Raw genomic sequence first — 17,794 nt, forward strand, 5'->3', positions numbered from 1 at the left:
AAAATAGAGTTCAGAGGTCGTGCTTCGAGAGGAGAAAGCTTAAGTAGTGTGGCTCGGGCATTTCATTGAACACCTCATGTGCATAGGAGGTGAGCTAGAGCACCACAAAGCCCTCCCCTCCCCGGTCAGAGAAAAACAGAGCAGTGGAGTGCTCTGCTCGCGGGCGAGGGGTATATATAGGCACCTCAATGGTCCTGGTTCATGGCACGAACCGGGACTAAAGGGCAGCTTGCTGTCCCGGTTCAAGCCACCAACTGGGACGAATGGTGGTGGGCCAGGAGCCAGGCCCATTGGTCCCAGTTCGTCCCACCAACCGGGACCAAAATGTCCGGACGAACTGGGACAAATGGCCCACGTGGCCCGGCCGGCCCCCTGGGCTCATGAACCGGGACCAATGCCCCATGGGTCCCGGTTCTATACTGAACCGGGACTAATGCGCTGACCCGGCCTGAACCAAAGCCCTCTTTTCTACTAGTGTTCCGCCGTCAGAGTCCTGTCAGCTGCCCGCTTTGCGGACTGTGGAGACTTGGTTGGTTCTATCACTGCCTCATCTATGGCCATTGGGCATGTGGCGTCTTTGAGTGGCGAGGTTGATGAGATAGGTGTGTTGGCGCCTAACTCCGAGTCTCTATCATGTGAGCAACTGGAGACGCCTGAGTCCATCGTGTCAGTGGTACCTGTGACTGATGATGTTGAGGCGGTTGGTATGTTGGCGCCTGATCCTTCGAAGCCCAACCAGCCGCTCGTCTCTGTGGAGCATGGAGGTTCCGATGTTGCAGTCACCCACTCGCACGTGACCGTTGGGCAGGTTTCTGTGCGTCACAAGGTCAATGACATTCTCTTTGATTTAGAGCTTCACAGCTTGCTCAAACGTTTGGAGAGGGTGAGCCCTGGATCTGGCAAGGCGACTGTGGAGGAGGCTCTCAGGAGCAAAGGAAAGAAGAGTGACGCCACAGGAAAGGCGTCCGCAGCTGCTTGATGGATGGTTATCAGTCTCTTGGGTTGTCCTTATGATCTTGCTTGTCTTCGTGGATTTGGTGGTGCATGTGGTCTTCGGCCGAGTTACCCTTGTTGGGGTGTCTTTGCGATGTAGCAGCGTGGGGTTGGTGGACGTTAGGTGTTGGGTTTGGTTGTTAGGTCACTAGTAGAAAAAGGACCTTATGTGAGACACATTAGTCCCGGTTCGATTTTGGCCCGGTAGTAATGGTATCATTAGTACCGGTTCGAACGGCTATGCATTAGTGCCGGTTCGTGTTGAACCTTTAGTACCGGTTCGTGCCACGAACCGGTACTAAAGGGGTGGTGGCAGGCTGGCGTCAGGCCGGGGCCCCACGAGCCCCTTTAGTCCCGGTTTGTGGCACGAACCGGCACTAAAGGGGTCTAACCTATAGTCCCGGTTGGAGACACAAACCGGGACTATAGGGCAATTTTCAAACTTGAAAAAAATCATAACTAAATCATCCTAATTCAGAAAAATACATATAATATATCAAAATTTGCAGAACAAAAGGATTGATCCGCTGAAAGTTTTCCGTTTCGACAATTTTTTAAAATCTCAAAATTCCAAAGGGAAAATAGAGTTTTTGGGCGTTTTAGACATTTTTAAACGTTTTTAGCGTTTAGTGCTAGGGTTTAGATTTCAGAATTTAGGGTTAGGTTTTATGGTTTAAACCTTTAGTTTTTATTGTTTAGCATAGAGTTTCCGATGTTTTAAGTCCCGGGTTTAGGGTTTAGGACAATTTTTGAAATGACAAAATTGTAAAAGGAAAAAAAGATATGCTCTAATTTATGTTTTTTTGAATTTTGGTTAAATCTTGTCAAACCGGTCAAACAACTGATTCAAGAAATATAGAGTGTTACTAAATAATTACGCAATAATATTAGTGTTACTAAATAAGTATCTCAATTTTTTTGAATTTTGGTCAAATCTGGTCAAACTATGGTCAAACTATGGTCAAACTACTTATTCAAGAAATATTAGTGTTACTACATAATTATTGTTTTTTAGAATAATAGTTTCAAACTCAAACAGTGAAACGTGTGACTTCATGCTCAAGCTAAACTCCTGAGGGTTAATAGGATTCACATCTTACTATTGTCAGGAAAACAACAAGTGCAGACTTGGAAACGAGGGAGAATAGAACCCGGAAGTTAAGCGTGCTCAGGCTGGAGTAGTGAGATGGATGGGTGACCGGCCGGGAAGTTAGGCGATTTGGAATGAGTGATCCACACTTGAGCAGTTAAGAGAGGTGATTAGAGACTAAATCATCAAATAATTTAGAAAAAATAAAAATAAAAAAATCAATTTTTTTCCCAAAATTTTCAAAAAATAAAATAAAAAAAACCTTTAGTACCGGTTGGTAACACCAACCGGTACTAAAGGTCCCCCATACCAGCGCGCGAGCTCACGCCACATGGTGGGCCTTTAGTGCCGGTTCGTGCCAAACCGGTACTAAAGGGGGGGGGGGGTCTTTAGTCTCCACTCTTTAGTGCCGGTTGCAAAACCGGCACTAAAGGCCCTTACGAACCGGTTTTAAATCTCCGTTTTGTACTAGTGGGTGATCATGTCCTTAGGGGGTTGCATGCTCTGTGAGTAATTCACGTGTGGTTGGTCTGTATTGGTTTTCGTCTGGTTTTCCTTTAATTAACTGGGCAATTCTCTTTTGCTTAATTAATCGATGAGGCAAATCTTTTGCCTCCGTTTCGAAAAAAAGAACTTGATGTTCCTTCGCACTACCAGCGAAGGAGACACTAAGAGCAATCTATTCCAACAAGAAGTTTTACAAACTTTCTAAAGAAGCAGTGATGTGGAGAACACCTGCTTAAAACTGGTTGCCCCACCTTGCTGCAATTTTCACCACCAATGCATGTATGCCAAATCAGTGTGAACTTCTTTTGTAGGAATACATTGCTAAAAAGAACAAATGTACTCAGAGTACTCATTTTCCTTGTAGATTAATGATACCAAGTACTCTCTCTCAGTTTACAAGGCGTGCATGTATCCCTAGGTCATCAATTTGACCAACCTAATACAAATCATATATTACAAAAAATGTATCAATATAAACTTCAGATGTTCTATTTTCAAAAGGTATAATTTTTGTATTTTATAGTTTATATTAGGGCGATAAAATTGGCAACCTAGGTATACGCGTAGGACTTGTAGACTGAAACGGAGGGAGTATCTTTTTTCAGTTTGCACCTGTGACTTTTGTCACAAAAATAGTATGTATAAGCATCTCATCACAGATCAAATGGACCAATTTCCAAATATGCTAGAAATTAATCAGATTTAGGAAAATGTAATGCGTGACAAATAAATCTCGTAGGTTTGATATCCACAAACGATTGGTAATAAATAGGCTGAATAGAAATACACGGTGCCCACGCTTCAATTATCAATTTCTTGCTACGAGAACCATGAAAAATCACATGAAGAAATTCAGGAGGCTTAGATATATAGTTTAACTTTCTAGTCAATGCAGTTGCTGCCAAACATTGCCACGGTAGAGGGGAACACGCTAAGGACGAGTAATGCGCTTTTACGTTTAGAAAGTGTAAACACCTGTCCCCCAGATGCGCTTTGGTCCACTCTAGGCGGAGCATCGCAAAGCGTCACTGTAATCACCCACCCCCATTGGTTCTTCGATCCGCCGCCGGCCAGCCACGACGGTCAGGTTTTCCCGCGCGGCGAAGCTCGGCGCCATGGCGGAGCTTGCATGGCGATTGGATGCGGTGGGAGTCGGACGGCGAGCTGCGATGGTTCTATCGCGGCAGGCGCTTCGATCGCTGATGCGGTTCCAATGGTGTCGCGTCGCTGCTGCGGTGGTTCCGTTGCGGTGTCGAGACGGGGCGCGGCCGTGGGGGTGGGGTCGCGGCGGTGGCCCAACCAAACCAAGAAGGCAGGGTCCGGGCCAATGTCGCTGTTGTACATTCTACCCCAATCCAATAGCTGCAATGTCGGTCACTAATCAATCCTTAGCACGACGACTTTCCGACTGTTTACTACGACAAGTTTTACCGGGCTCTGGCGAGTGAGGGGCGATGACAGGGGTGTGATTTCGGCTCGCTTTAAGTGTTTGTAGTCGTCACTAGGCGATCTACGGATTCAGATATAACTTTGTCTTATTATTTTTGGTATTTATTGTACTGCCATAATTGAAGATGAATTGATTGAAAGTTTTCTCGAAAAAGAAAGAAGTGAGAAAGTCTAAGATCAAGTAAACATAAGACAACGAGCGTTGAGGAATTGTGAAAGAGTAGGTACGCGTAACATGTGGACGATGTGAATACGTTTTGTTGCATTGAAAGCGTAAAACACCTGCCCCAAAATACGGATAGCACTACTGTAATCACCCACCCCCCAAATCAGAAATCGCCGCCACTCCTCGTGCTCCGTTGGTTCGATCCGCCGGCGGCGACGCCACGCCGGTCAGGTTTCCCGGTCGTTGGGCGGCGGCCAAGCTTGGAGATGGGAGTTGGAGCCTGCCTGGTGATGGGAGTCGGACGGCGAGCTGTGGCGACAGGCGCGCCGCGCCCGTGGATCGGTCGCAGATTGCGTCGCCGCTACAGTGGTTTGATTCCGGCGTCGTCGTCGGTCCGATCAAGACCGGGCGCCGGCTGCGGAGGTGTCCCGGCGGTGATCCACGCCGCGTAGGCCGGGGATTTTGGCTTCGGCCGCTGCTGTTCAAAGATGCAGACAAGTCCTGTCAGGCCGAACCCCCTGCGGTGGCGAAGACGACGCGATGCCACTCATCACTCCATCAGCTGCAGTGTGTGGAACAGTGTCAGGTATCAATTCATCACTACTATTCTCCACTCACTCACTCACTTTATTGCTGTTCATCCGAAACAATGCCAGGTATCCATTTCTCACTACTGGAGACGACGCATCGGATGCTCTCGCTGTTTTTGCTCACTGTTCTTGCAGCATCGGATGCTCTCGCTTTTCATCTCATCTGAAAAGATGTCGGGCATCAATTATTTCTCTGCATCAATCATTGCCTTTTCCAGCTTGCTTTGGCACCCATACACAATTGTCGGGCATCAATTTCTCTCCATCAATCATTGTCGCTTACTGCTCTCCATCGGCAGCTGCTCCATACCACAAAGCACACGCTCCTGCCGGCTGGACCTGGATCCCCTCCTCATTTTGCTCCACCCACCAGATCTAGCTACCATTGCCACTGCAACTTCTGAAGCAGCGAGGGTAGAGAGATAGGCATGGAGCCCACGGCGGTCAGCGTGGGAAAGGCCGCGCTGGGTGGTGCGCTGGGCTACGCCACGTCCAAGGCGGCAGAGGAAATTGCCCTGCAGCTAGGCGTCGAGCATGATGTGAAGTTCATCAGGGATGAGCTGCAGATGATGCAGTCCTTCTTGATGACGGCTGATGAGGAGCAGAGCCAGAACAAGGTGCTCACCACCTGGGTTAAACAGATTGGGGTCCTGTCCTACAAAGTGGAGGACGGCCTCATGGATTTCGGCCTTCACTCGGAGAAAAAGCCATTTTTGGGGTGCATCCCTCGCAACCCAGGTGACCGATGCCGCATCGCCAAGGAGGTGAAGCAGCTGAGGGCCGAGGTGGAGGACGTGAGCAACAGGAACCTGCGTTATCGCCTCATCAAGAAGAGCTCAGGCTCCAATCCTACCGCAGCAGAGGAGCAGGCAAGCGTTGCCAGAGCGGCAATGTTTGGTATCAATGAAGCAAGGTTTGCTACCTTTGTGCATGAAAAATCATCAGTGGTGGACCTCCATCAGCTGATTAGTAGCAACGATGTGAACCTTAGGGTGATTGCCATGTGGGGAACTTGCGGTGATATTGGGAAGATATCTGCCATCCAGGAGATTTATGATGACCCAAAGGTATTGAAAAGGTTTGTCTTCCATGCTTGGATTAGGTTGATGCACCCTTTCAATCCACAAGAGTTCCTCCGGAGCTTGGTAAGGCAATTTTATGTAAATTTACATGATGATGTTGGAAAGCCATCTTTCAATCCACAAGAATTTCTCCAGAGCTTGGAAAGGCAATTTTATGAAAATTCCTATGGTTACATTGGAAAGCCAGAACAAGAAACAAGTGTTGGGGCTGTTCTGGCCAAGATGGAGAAGATGGATCAAAGTGATTTAGTCCGTGTGTTTAATGCACTGTTGTGTAGCAATAGCTACCTGGTTATCATAAATGACCTTTCCATGATAGAAGAATGGCATTGCATTAAGAAGTACTTTCCTGACAACAAGAAACAAAGTAGAATCATCGTTTCTGCGCAGCAAGTTGAAATTGCATGCTTGTGCACAGAGAAACCGTACCAAGTTTCCGAGTTCAAGCAGTTGTCCTGTGATCAAACTATTTATTTGTTCCACAAGAAGGTAAGTCTGTTTCTTGCATTGTTTTGTTAAAGATTTATTTATTTCTTATTATGGATGATTGACTCTTCTTTTCATTTCACTTCTAATTGCAGAATTCAGTGGGGCAGGTCAACATGGGCAGTGTTAGTGTTGCAATGGTTGACAACGATGACGAAGCAAAGGCTCCTACTGTGGAGGAGAAACTGAAGGTGGGACTCCAGCACTGGTTGAAAAATCGAAATTCAAATCTTGAATCCCATATCCATAGATTATATTTGGGATGTATAAATGTTCACTAGTGTTTTCTTTTTGGCCACACACGCGCGCACAACCTAGCAATCTAGCTTTAGTAGCCTAAACAACTGTGTACGAACGAGCCAATATAAAGAAAATTTAACAAACATCAAAATTTGAGGGAAGGAAAACTGAGACATGACTCCTAGTATAGCCAATTGAAAGAAATATTATTTTTTAAAGTTGAAGCACGGATATATACCAACAATATATGGGATTTTTTTTTATAAAAATAGTTACTATGTGATTAGATTTTGATTAGGTTAATTTGGGATTAGGTGGAAGTGGTAGACATGTATTCTTTTTATCTTGAATAGTATTTACTATTCACTAGGTAAGACACTATTCACAATAGTGCTCCACTATTGAATACACTATTTGGAATAGTATTCCACTATTCACAACAATATTTAATTCAATATGATTACTTTCACGTTCCAACTTGATTATATATTTAATGCAGGATCTATTTAGAGGCTGGCGAGGCCAACAATTCGTCCGGCGATATGCGCAAATGTGTAAAATCCTACTCAGTACTCACCATATTTTTCATTATGTTGCATCAGATGTAGCTAGTTACGTTCACTTAGCAGTTTTAATTGCAAATTTATGGGGTAAATTCCTATCGTCTTCCTAGGCAGTTCCACCCGAAGGGAACACTTCTCTACGGCCACAATGTTCTCATTCAAACGCCACTCTGGCTACACAGAGAACTACACACGCAGAGGTTTCTCCTATAGGATCCCTAGCATAAGAACTCGTCCCATAAATTCATAAATAAAAGCACTAAGTGAAACCAAGAAACTACATCATTTCAACAACATAATTTACATATGGTTTTCCCTTTCGGGAGGCCCCGAAGGGATTACACACAACTAGGAAATTACCTTCAAACTCTTGGCGAACTAAGCGCCTTCTTGGCTATTCTACTAGTAGTGGTGGTGGCTAGACTACGAAGGAAGTGGTGCTCTGGTGGAGAGTCTCGATGCTTTGAGTGCTCCGTGCTCTCCGTCTCTTGTGTTCTCTTCTTGAGCCCAGCGTCTCCTTTTATAGCCGCGAGGGGTGGCTGCAAGGTGGCCTTCGGGAGCCTTCCTTCACTTATTTTACCCACGGTAGCATGCACACGTGTCCTACTAGGGTATATGCGTGTCCTTCTAATAATATAGAAAAGTGCGAGAGAGTGCCGACAAGTTTCAATCTTCAGGAATCTTTGCTTTCTTCACGTGGCATTGTCTCTCGGTGAATAATTGGCTAGTTTTTGTGTACCAGTCTTCGCTCTTCGGCCATACAGATCTTCATGCGATTAGTCTTGAGAGCTTCTTCAGACTTCAAGAATCCTCGTGTCAGTGTATGCGTACATACATGCCAAGGCTGCTTACATTTTCAATATTGCTTAATATTATTATTTATTTATTTTACAAATATATATATATATATATATATATATATCATTTTATTTATTTATTTATTATTATTATTAAAAAAAATTTATAGGGGGTCTTCCCTGCCCATATGATTGATAATACCTTATCAATATTTAAAGGACCTTATGGGAATTTCTATCAATATTCTGAATATTGATAGAAATTCCCATAAGGTCCTTTAAATATTGATAAGGAATTATCAATTATATGGGCAGGGAAGACTCCCTGTAAAAAAAAGAAAAAAATTAATAATAATAATAAATAAATAAATAAAATGATATATATATATATATATTTGTAAAATAAATAAATAATAATATTAAGCAATATTGAAAATGTAAGCAGCCTTGGCATGTATGTACGCATAAACTGACACGAGGATTCTTGAAGGCTGAAGAAGCTCTCAAGGCTAATCGCATGAAGATCTGTATGGCCGAAGAGCGAAGACTGGTGCACAAAGACTAGCCAATTATTCATCGAGAGACAATGCCACGTGAAGAAAGCAAAGATTTCTGAAGATTGAAACTTGTCGGCACTCTCTCGCACTTTTCTATATTATTAGAAGGACACGCATATACCCTAGTAGGACACGTGTGTATGCTACCTTGGGTAAAATAAGTGAAGGAAGGCTCCCGAAGGCCACCTTGCAGCCACCCCTCACGGCTATAAAAGGAGACGCTGGACTCAAGAAGAGAACACAAGAGACGGGAGAGCACGGAGCACTCAAAGCATCGAGACTCTCCACCAGAGCACCACTTCCTTCGTAGTCTAGCCACCACCACTACTAGTAGAATAGCCAAGAAGGCGCTTAGTTCGCCAAAAGTTTGAAGGTAATTTCCTAGTTGTGTGTAATCCCTTCGGGGCCTCCCGAAAGGGAAAACCATATGTAAATTATGTTGTTGAAATGATGTAGTTTCTTGGTTTCACTTAGTGCTTTTATTTATGAATTTATGGGACGAGTTCTTATGCTAGGGATCCTATAGGAGAAACCTCTGCGTGTGTAGTTCTCTGTGTAGCCAGAGTGGCGTTTGAATGAGAACCTTGTGGCCGTAGAGAAGTGTTCCCTTCGGGTGGAACTGCCTGGGAAGACGATAGGAATTTACCTCATAAATTTGCAATTAAAACTGCTAAGTGAACGTAACTAGCTACATCTGATGCAACATAATGAAAAATATGGTGAGTACTGAGTAGGATTTTACACCTTTGCGCACATCGCCGGACGAATTGTTGGCCTCGCCAGCCTCTAAATAGATCCTGCATTAAATATATAATCAAGTTAGAACGTGAAGGTAATCATATTGAATTAAGTATTGTTGTGAATAGTGGAATACTATTCCAAATAGTGTATTCAATAGTGGAGCACTATTATGAATAGTGCCCTACCTAGTGAATAGTAAATACTATTCAAGATAAAAAGAATACCTGTCTACCACTTCCACCTAATCCCAAATTAACCTAATCAAAATCTAATCACATAGTAACTATTTTTATAAAAAAAATTCCCATATATTGTTGGTATCAGAGTGCCCTGAATCCGCGCCCGAATAATTGATAGCAATATCAATATATGCAGTTTGGGCTTTATTCAGGTCGCTGCCCATGCCCTGCTATGTCCATATGATCATCATCATTTAACAGATTGAAATCATATTTTTCATCACATTCTTTCTTTATTTCTTCAAATTTTTCATCCATTTCTTGCCTTAATTTTTTTAATATTTCCTCCTTTAATTCTTTCTTTATTATCTTTGAAAATTCTTCAAACCTTTTATCCATTTCTTGATCTATGTATTCACTGTCTAAAGGGTCAAGCCCCTTTAGAAGGCATTCTTGATATGTCTTATATTTTGGGGATTCTTCTTTCTTTATATTGTTTGAGCTTGATGCCTCCCCCTTTGTGGGAGTTGGTGAAGCAGGTATGCCTCTTTTCATTTGGATATAGTTTTTAGCCTTTGGGTCAATATAATAATCTGGTCCTAATACCTTCCTTGCCCAAAGTAAGGCCTCATCTATACTGTAATATCTTTTGAATGTTAAATCTTGTCCATTTCTTTTTGCATCTAATTTTTCAATCATAATATTCTCCCATTCCAAATATATGCCAGGTTTGTTTCCATCAAATATAAGATATAGAGTTTCTCCTTTTGGTATTTCAACCTTTGCTGGCTTTGGCACATTTTTGTTTAATTCATTAAAATATTCAGCCAAACTATTGAGAATTGATAAAAAATATCCTTGTTCCTCTCTTTTGCGAGTATATTGGAACCAAAAGTTATCCAATATGCATCTTTGAGCTTCATCGAGCTTAATATGGGATTTTGGCTTAAAATTGAATGTATTTGGCTGAAACATTTTCAGCCTATTTTCTTCTCCAAAGAAGAGATATTCATCCTTGTTGGCGAATAATCCTTTCCTCATTCCTGCAAATTTGATGCACGAGAAAATATGTCAGGTAAGGTATTATCCTTCCCCTTAATATGCTCAAAAATAACTTTATAACCATTCCCAGCTATGGTGTCTTCAAATAAGACCCATCTTCTGGTTGAGCTTTTCTTACTATTAATTTTATTGTAATATCGGCATATGGCTTCACAGTCTGTTCGTACTGTAAATTCTTTAAATCCTAGATATAACCTAAATGCATTTATTGCATTTACAACTGCAAGAATTTCTCTATCAATATTATTTACTGTCTTTAATTTGTAACTTCCTGAAGCATATCTGCATATTTTTTCGTCTGCCTTTGGAGAGTATTTATTGGGCTTTTGTTTTAGTATCGCACCCCATCCTACCTTAGATGCATCTGTCTCAATAAAATAATTGTCTTCTAGAGGCAATTCTAGGGGTTTTAAATTCCTGACCTTTTCCTTGATGGCCTTTACTAATTTTATATCTTCAGAATTGAAGTATCTTTGACCTTTTTTCTTAATTTAGCATATAAAGGTCCTGCTAGCTTTGCTAAGTTATCTATATAGTTTCTCGCATAGTTTACAATTCCTAAGAACTGTTGTAAAACCTTTTTATCACTCATATTATCAGGAAACTCTAATATTTTCTTTGCAATATGTTCTTGTAGATATATTTTTCCTTCTCCTATTTCATGACCAAGGAAATTTATTTTCTCTTTGCAAATCTCCATCTTCTTTTTAGATAGTATGAGCCCATTTTGTTCTACCTTTCGAAAGAACACTTCAAGATGGGCTATATGCTCTTTGTATGATTTTGAGAATACTAACAAATCATCTACGTATACTAATATAAATGCTTGATTCTCATTAAATATATTTTGCATCTTTCTTTGAAATAGTGCTGGTGCATTCTTTAGGCCTAATGGCATTACTAGCCATTCATAATGGCCTTGTGGACAAGTAAATGTTGTCCATGGAATAGATTCTTCAGCCATTTTTACTTGCCAAAATCCTGCCTTTAAATCGAATTTGGAGAAATATTTACTTCCTTGTATTCTGTTAATCCATTCCTGCTTATTAGGTATGTTGTATGCATCGTCAACTGTATTATCATTAAGCCTTTTAAAGTTAATTACCATTCTAGATTTACCTCTAACTTCTTCAGCATGATTTCTAACTATAAAAGCAGCAGATCGATGAGGGCTTCTGCTTTCCCTTATAGCTTTTAACTTTAATAACTCTTCAATATGCATTTTGAACTCTTCGATATCTTTAGGAGTTGCTTCTATTGGTCCTGACTTAATTATATAATCTGGATTTATGATATTTATTTTGCAAACTATAGAGTTCTTATCCCAATGTTTCATTGGTATTTCTCCAATAATTTGTATACTTTCTAGTCTCTGCACAATCTTATCTATATCCTTTTTGGATTTTATATCTCTATACCAATTTGGAGAGAATGATTGCAACCCAATGCATTCAGTACATGTATTTTCTATATGATATTCTTCTATGGTCTCACTAAGTTCTTCGTCTTTACAGAATTCAAGGGGATCTGGACTTGTGCTATATTCATCATCTAAATTAGATATTTCTACATTTTGCAAAAACTTTCTTTGTTTTCGCACTTCAGATATGTATGGAACATTATCTTGATAAGGAATAAATGTTACCCCCTCTTCATGTATGATTGTGGTTTGTAAAGATTGTTGTAAAAATCTTAACCCTATTATCATGTCATCATTTATTACTGACAAATCTCTTATTGTAATTTCATCTATTATATATTTTGTGCCATTTATGTAAGCTTCAATATTATATGCTAGCTGGTTATGGATCTTCTTTATTCCTGACATATCGGTAGATACTACAGCTTTATTATCATCTATAGTTTCAACTATTTCGGGACATCTCATAAAATATTTATCATGGATGATATTTTTAGTGCAACCAGTATCTAATAGTGCCAGTACTTTATATGAAATATTTGGCTTCAGAACAATCTTAACTGGGATCCTTATTCCTAACACTTCTTTGAATGGTAATCGAACAATATATTTGTTTCCAAAACTAGTAATTGCATCTTTCAATTGTATTAATTTGTCTCCTTTTTTATCCCTTACTGTTATCATTTGCTCTTTCATTTCTGTGTTTTTTGGAACATTATCATTTTCCTCTTTACTATTTTCTAACTCATCTTTAAGTTTTTCTAGCTCTGCTTCTAGCTTATTTATTCTATTTTCTAAATTTCTAACCCTACTGGATAATATTCGCTCTTCTGGTTCCAATTCTATCTCTTGTCTCCACTTTTGATTATTGGCTCTTAGACATGAGGCACATGCTTGTTTTAAACACAAGCTACATGTAAACCTATTATCTTGGCTTGGATAATATATACAGAAAGCACATTTTATGTTATAATCACCTTTTCCTCTAATCCAATCATGTTCACAATCTACTTGGTTCATCATTTCAATTTTTAAACCGGCTAAATCATCTATTAGGTCTATTTCATCTTCACTTGATTCATATTCTGGAGCCTCATTTTCTACTTCATCTGTTTCTATAATTGAATATATTGACTCGTCGTCTTTTATTTCATCATCACATACTAATATATTTTCATTAACGCTATCTATAATTAACACCCTCTCTTGTTCTTCATATTTGCTAGAGTATCTTTTCTGGTCTTTATTAGGGTAAGTTCTACTTAGATGATCTGGTGAGTTACATATGAAACACCTGCATGTTTTATCATAGGTTTTCTTAGGATTATATCTTCTTACATTTCTTTTATGCAAGAATGGGGCTCTATTGTCTGATCTTCTTAAGAAATATCTTTTCTTTGTTCTAAAATTTCTATTATCTCTCCTTTGTGGTTTATAATATTTGTTTTTCCTATGCCTTTCTTCTCCATATGTAAGTGGTATTTGGACTATGTTATTGCAAAAATTATAATCTGATTTCTTCATAGATCTTTGGGCTTGAATACTAGTACACACCTTTCTTAATTGTTTGAAAACAAATGTTACAGCTTGAGATATGTTTACCACGTTTCCCGCCGTTTCCTTTTTATATTCTTCAAATATTATTGACCCTAGGGGATCAGGCAACTTATTAAAATATCTTTCTACTACGCCTACATTAAAACCTTGTTTAGCAGTAGTAGCATTATACAAATAATGCTGGGAAAACTCTTTAATACCTTTCCAGCTAGTTAATGTTAATTTTTCTATTTCTCTTAACCTTTCATTTTGCAATGAGGTATGTCCTAATTCAGGATCTTCTGCTATGATCATATTTGAGATAACATTCGCAAAGTTATTAGGGTTACTTCCTGCCCTTTTTAATTCTTCATATTGACTAGGGTATGATTCTACCCATTGTTCCCAAAGAACTTTTACAGATTCTCCTAAAAATGTTTCAAGATATGTTAACATATCTTCTACCTTAGTGCCTATGCTATACTGATTTTGTATATATTTTTGTACTATTAAACCTTTCCATATGCTGATTATATTCGGCCAATCTATTGGGTCATGAGCTGCTAGGTTTAATATAGCACCATCATTTTTATAATTTTGGAATTGCACTGGTTTTTCAAAATCTCTTCTTTTAGTACCCATGTATCTATATTGTCCTGGGATATATGTAGGCTGGTAATCATCTTTTTCTGGAGGCCATTGTCCAGCTGTCCTGGTAGGTCTCTCTCTTTCTCCTTCTCTTTTCACAGATGATTCACCATATCCCCTTCTTCTTTTACCACTACTTTCTACTTCCATGGCTTCCATTGCATTGTCTAAATTATGTAGTCCCACATCATCTAGTGAGTTATAGAAATCACTATTTTGTTCTGAATCATCATATCTTTCATCTTCTAACCACATTTCTTTTATTAATTCCTCCTCTTCCTCATAACTTTCTAATAATAACTTATTATTGATATCCCATTGCTCTTCTTCACTAACAATTTCTTCTTTTTGAATAATATTCTTATCTTTATTATTATTATTAACGACAGAATTTTTATTAATGATCGCATTTGCTTTTCTTTCTGCGGATGCTAAAATTTTATCTTCCATGCTTGAACTACTAGTGCCAGACATTTTATCGCTTTTTAGTTTCTTTAACCTTGCAATTTCTCGAATGATAAATAGCTCTCTTTCTCTAATTTTCGGCCAATCCTTTGTCATAGAATGACTATATTCCCATTCAATATGCGTTAGCTTCTTTTCCCAATGAATTATTTCATCATCTAAATTAGCGTTTTCCATACATTCAGATATACCTTTATTCTTATCATCATTAATTTCCGATTCTGACATAAATGATTCAGAGTCTTCTATTGATGCAGCTTTATAGTTCATAAATCGAATACTGCTACTTCCTTCACAATTTTGATAACTTATGTAGTTTTCAGGTTGCTTTAATTCTTTTTTCTCTATTAATTCTCCTGTCTTCCATTCTTCTCCTGCTCTTTCTTCAGAGCAAATTTTAAGAGGATTCATAAATTTAATACCTTTTGATTGCATACTATCAATTACGTCATTCACATTCACTCTATATCTGGAGCTACTTCTATTAGTGAGCCTTCCTATAAATTCTATACTTACTAGCAAATTTGTTCCTTTAAAATCTTCATAACCTTTAGTTTGGAAACCAAAACTCATTTTTTCAATAAATTCTTTTACGGGCATCATTAGGTCTGGAGCTATATAGGTTATTAATCTATTTTCATTCATGTCTCCTTCCAAAAATCCTAATGCTGCTTTATCTACAGATTCCCATCTTCTGTCTAATAAAGTTATCAAAACCTTCGCACCTAATTTTTTCCTTGTCATACCTTTGACTCCTATGATATACATGCCTTGATGAATATATTTGTAACCACAATATTTTAATTCATTTTCAATATTTTTGCTTACAATTCTTAAATCTACTGGATGTGTTAACACGCTTAATTCTACTTCTCGAGATATTCTGTATAGACCACTCTTACTTTCAAACATACCCATGTGATATACTTGTTGTGGCTTTATTTTTCTTAGGGTATCTTTCTGATATCTTTCTAGATCTCTTTGTATATCTATAACTTCTTCAATACTATCAATATCATCAGCTTTGCATGATAATCTATGCTTCATGGCTAATGGTCTTGAATCTTGCCTTACTAATTGGAGAGTTTTGTCTCGTCTAAGGAAGCCTTTAGATACGTCCATTTTTCTGAATTAATATTTCTAGTAGAGGCAACTATTCCAGATGATGATAACACAATTTCTTTGTTGCTTTGAACACTTTTTAGCTTATCTAATACTTGAATTAATAGTTGGATGATTGTGTTATTTTGTCTTATTATTACTTTGGAATCTTCTTTTGGAGAGTCGTGATCTGAAAACCCGACAGGAGGTGACAGGTATTTAGCTACTTCGTTTAATGCTTGAGTATATTCGGTCATATAATTATGAGATAATCAAGGTTTTAACCTCTTGCACCAACTTTTTTATTTCAAGTATATCTTGTCTTGAATCAGTGCGTGTGAGTGACTCTTTGCCTTTACTTAAGTAACGGCCTATTGATAACACTTCTTCTTTAATATAATCGTTATTCTTGGAAACTGTATTCTGTCTTGCTTTTGCTTCCTCTAGCTTATGTAAAGCTAGATCAATTTTATTATTCAAACCTGAATACTTATCAGCAAGCTTTTGGTATTCTTTGAATAAACTTTCAAATTTTTGGTCTAAATTATCTTGTCTTTTTCCCCAAGATATGTAAAAGTTATATATCAAATCGACAACCGTATTTAACTGGCTATGAGATGAATGCCAGATATGCTCTTCAGAAGGATTTACTCTACACCTAATATTTAGATTTTCCTTAGTATTAATTACTTTACCTGCGCTAACTTCTAAGTTTAAATATTTTAACCTTTCAATGATTAAACGCTGGACCTGATACCAACAATATATGGGATTTTTTTTTATAAAAATAGTTACTATGTGATTAGATTTTGATTAGGTTAATTTGGGATTAGGTGGAAGTGGTAGACATGTATTCTTTTTATCTTGAATAGTATTTACTATTCACTAGGTAGGGCACTATTCACAATAGTGCTCCACTATTGAATACACTATTTGGAATAGTATTCCACTATTCACAACAATATTTAATTCAATATGATTACCTTCACGTTCTAACTTGATTATATATTTAATGCAGGATCTATTTAGAGGCTGGAGAGGCCAACAATTCGTCCGGCGATGTGCGCAAAGGTGTAAAATCCTACTCAGTACTCACCATATTTTTCATTATGTTGCATCAGATGTAGCTAGTTACGTTCACTTAGCAGTTTTAATTGCAAATTTATGGGGTAAATTCCTATCGTCTTCCCAGGCAGTTCCACCCGAAGGGAACACTTCTCTACGGCCACAAGGTTCTCATTCAAACGCCACTCTGGCTACACAGATAACTACACACGCAGAGGTTTCTCCTATAGGATCCCTAGCATAAGAACTCGTCCCATAAATTCATAAATAAAAGCACTAAGTGAAACCAAGAAACTACATCATTTCAACAACATAATTTACATATGGTTTTCCCTTTCGGGAGGCCCCGAAGGGATTACACACAACTAGGAAATTACCTTCAAACTCTTGGCGAACTAAGCGCCTTCTTGGCTATTCTACTAGTAGTGGTGGTGGCTAGACTACGAAGGAAGTGGTGCTCTGGTGGAGAGTCTCGATGCTTTGAGTGCTCCGTGCTCTCCCGTCTCTTGTGTTCTCTTCTTGAGCCCAGCGTCTCCTTTTATAGCCGCGAGGGGTGGCTGCAAGGTGGCCTTCGGAAGCCTTCCTTCACTTATTTTACCCACGGTAGCATGCACACGTGTCCTACTAGGGTATATGCGTGTCCTTCTAATAATATAGAAAAGTGCGAGAGAGTGCCGACAAGTTTCAATCTTCAGAAATCTTTGCTTTCTTCACGTGGCATTGTCTCTCGGTGAATAATTGGCTAGTCTTTGTGTACCAATCTTCGCTCTTCGGCCATACAGATCTTCATGCGATTAGCCTTGAGAGCTTCTTCAGCCTTCAAGAATCCTCGTGTCAGTGTATGCGTACATACATGCCAAGGCTGCTTACATTTTCAATATTGCTTAATATTATTATTTATTTATTTTACAAATATATATATATATATATATCATTTTATTTATTTATTATTATTATTAATAATTTTTTTTACAGGGGGTCTTCCCTGCCCATATGATTGATAATACCTTATCAATATTTAAAGGACCTTATGGGAATTTCTATCAATTATTCCGGT

At 39.0% G+C, this 17,794-nt stretch overlaps 2 protein-coding genes across 5 annotated transcripts; both read left to right on the forward strand.

Moving 5' to 3' along the window:
• Nucleotides 1-3,705: 3,705 nt before the first annotated feature.
• On the forward strand, nt 3,706-5,228 carry LOC119320592. Its single transcript, XM_037594629.1, has 3 exons — nt 3,706-3,735; nt 4,342-4,791; nt 4,862-5,228. The coding sequence occupies exons 1-3, from the start codon at nt 3,706-3,708 to the stop codon at nt 5,219-5,221; spliced, it is 840 nt and encodes a 279-aa protein (XP_037450526.1). The 3' UTR covers nt 5,222-5,228.
• On the forward strand, nt 4,633-12,157 carry LOC119323873 (disease resistance protein Pik-2-like). 4 transcript variants are annotated; one of them, XM_037597585.1, is made up of 4 exons: nt 4,633-6,366; nt 6,459-6,554; nt 7,103-7,157; nt 8,454-9,060. In XM_037597585.1, exons 1-4 carry the CDS (start codon nt 5,224-5,226, stop codon nt 8,456-8,458), a joined length of 1,299 nt encoding a protein of 432 aa, XP_037453482.1. In that variant the 5' UTR covers nt 4,633-5,223; the 3' UTR covers nt 8,459-9,060. The 4 variants fall into 4 exon arrangements, with proteins under 4 accessions (XP_037453482.1, XP_037453481.1, XP_037453480.1 ...); XM_037597586.1 differs by lacking the exons at nt 7,103-7,157; nt 8,454-9,060 and adding exons at nt 10,422-10,515; nt 12,017-12,157 and having other exon boundaries at nt 4,667-6,366; XM_037597584.1 differs by lacking the exon at nt 7,103-7,157 and having other exon boundaries at nt 8,454-9,058.
• The last annotated feature ends 5,637 nt before the right edge of the window (nt 12,158-17,794 follow it).

The sequence above is a fragment of the Triticum dicoccoides genome, chromosome 6B (assembly GCF_002162155.2).
Source record: "Triticum dicoccoides isolate Atlit2015 ecotype Zavitan chromosome 6B, WEW_v2.0, whole genome shotgun sequence".
Lineage (NCBI taxonomy): Eukaryota > Viridiplantae > Streptophyta > Magnoliopsida > Poales > Poaceae > Triticum > Triticum dicoccoides.